Below are 2,337 nucleotides of genomic sequence, written 5' to 3' on the forward strand. Positions count from 1 at the left end.
TCTGCTTATTGAGCGGAAGACCAGGAGTCACCCCCATGTTATTCAAATTATGTTCCTGCTCTTCTCTCCCTCTAGCTTTTATAGATGAATGAGTGTAAGATGTGTCTCCACCGTATATTTGAAGCATTTGACGCAGTGTGTGGAGTGTGTGTGTGTGTGCATGGATGGGATTCAGACACAAATGTGCAGAGAGGTGAGATTTTCCCAAACAGGAAAGTCTCTGTGGAAGCAGCAAAACTTGATGTGGCTTTTGTATCAGAGATGTACAGAATCTTGGAATTAGAATGTTATTTGAGGGCCAAAGACTCCCAGACCATGCACAGTGCAGGAATTGCACCTGTGGCATCTTGACAGACAGCCTCTGCCCGAATCCTCCAGGTGATACACTTACTATTTCCTGGGGGAGCCCACTTTGTGCTCAGATACACTCACTATTTCCTGGGGGAGCCCACTTTGTGCTCAAATAACTTCAGTGGTTATGACACCGCAGAATGCATTTTGGGACTCAGTAGAGCATAGGTCTGTCTCGCTGTAGAAAGAAAGCAGCAAGAGGCAGAGTGACAGGTAAGGAAAGAATTTATTAGTATAGGACACTTGTGAGAAATACAAGCGGTAGGCAAGGGAGTGTCACCCCGAGAGCTTACTGGGCTACAGTTTTTTGTTTTTTTCTGTCTATACATATTATACTTTATTTAGAAGATACCACAAAGAAAGCTAATAACAACCTGTTTCTTTCCAGAAAAGCTAACTGGACTAAATGGGCCAACAAAATCTATCATCACTGACTAAATTCATTCTGATGGGAGTCACAAGGCATCCTGAGCTGCAGGCCCCACTTTTCGGGGTCTTCCTCATTACTACACAATCACAGTGGTGGGAAGTCTGGGAATGATCATCTTGATCCAAGTGGATTCCCACCTACACACACCTATGTACTTTTTTATCAAACACCTGGCTTTCATTGATCTTGGTAATTCTACTGTCATTTGTCCTGAGATGCTGGTAAATTTTGTTGTGGATCAAAATACCATTTCCTATTATGCATGCACCACACAGCTGGCTTTCTTCCTTATGTTCATTGTCTTGTCAGCCATGGCCTATGACTGCTATTTGGCCATCTGTAACCCTCTGCTCTACAATGTTATCATGTCCCAGAGACTTTGTCATGTGCTGGTAGGCATTCCATACCTCTGCAGTACCTTTCAAGCACTAATGTTCACTATCAAGATTTTTCCATTGACTTTTTACAGCTCTAATGTCATCAGTCATTTCTACTGTGATGATGTTCCCTTGTTACTTATGCTGTGCTCAAATGCACAAGAAATAGAATTGTTGGTCATAGTATACAGTTTTATAATCAAAGGAAAAGTGAGGAGGGGGAAAAGACCACCTTCCTCATTTTTGAATAGACATCAAACTTCCATCATCAGCTCCTCCTCCACGTTGGATGGGGGGAGTTTTCTTGTTCCTACTTGGTCATACTGGGACTGACTGTCATGGCACTATGGAAATGGGCCAAAAGGTGGTAACATACTAAAATATGGTAAATCATCTCAGGTTTCAGTATAATGTCACCTTTTCCCTATATTTTTGTTTTTAGTACGTGCAGAGAAGCATGTCCTAGGAATCGATAACTTACGGACCTCACTGGGCAGGATGTGGACCTCATTCCACCATTGTTTTATTGTTTGAGGAGCATGTCTCATGCTTTTGTTGCATGGTTTTCTTGCTACAAAAGTGTACTTTCTTGAGTGATGATTAACTTACAGGGGTCTCCCATACTTATTTTCTCTATTTACAGTCCCCTAGTGAGATTAACTATTTAATCACGTATTTTGTCCCTTTACTCTGTCCCTATCAGTTAAATATCTATTCTGAGTATTAAAATGAACTTAATAGTTTCTAGTCCCATCTTCCAAAGTCACAGAGAATGAGTCCCTTCTCACTTTCCTAATGATTGTTCTTAGGGTGCTTGCCCAAGTCAGTCAGATCCCTTTCCTGCCCTGTCTTCTGTCCTCCTGCTCATGGAGCAGCATGGATGGATGGAGTGCGTGTGTGTGCATGTGTGTGTGCGTGCACACACACATGTACATACGTATTGGGACGTGTAAGGGAGGGAGGAGAGGAGAAAATTACAGCAGTTCTGAATTTAAAACCATGTAAAAACCATGTGAAAGAGGGAGTTGAAAATTAGGCAGACCACACTGCCCAGGACATTATGTGCCAAACTAAAAAGGTTGGGCTTTTAGGTAGGAGAGTCATACAGCCTGATTGGCAATTTAGAAAGATTATTCTTCCTATATTGCAGAGGAGACATTTGCAGGACCAGGACAGGAA

At 42.2% G+C, this 2,337-nt stretch overlaps 1 protein-coding gene across 1 annotated transcript; it reads left to right on the forward strand.

Annotated features, from left to right (window-relative positions):
- Positions 1-757: 757 nt before the first annotated feature.
- On the forward strand, positions 758-1,491 carry LOC113628217 (olfactory receptor 8K5-like). Its single transcript, XM_027121533.1, is given in 2 exon segments — positions 758-854; positions 857-1,491. Coding segments are annotated over 2 exon segments (732 nt in total).
- The last annotated feature ends 846 nt before the right edge of the window (positions 1,492-2,337 follow it).

Source organism: Aethalodelphis obliquidens, unplaced genomic scaffold (assembly GCF_003676395.1).
Source record: "Aethalodelphis obliquidens isolate GAN/ISIS:26980383/991018 unplaced genomic scaffold, ASM367639v1 scaffold1, whole genome shotgun sequence".
NCBI classification, from domain to species: domain Eukaryota; kingdom Metazoa; phylum Chordata; class Mammalia; order Artiodactyla; family Delphinidae; genus Aethalodelphis; species Aethalodelphis obliquidens.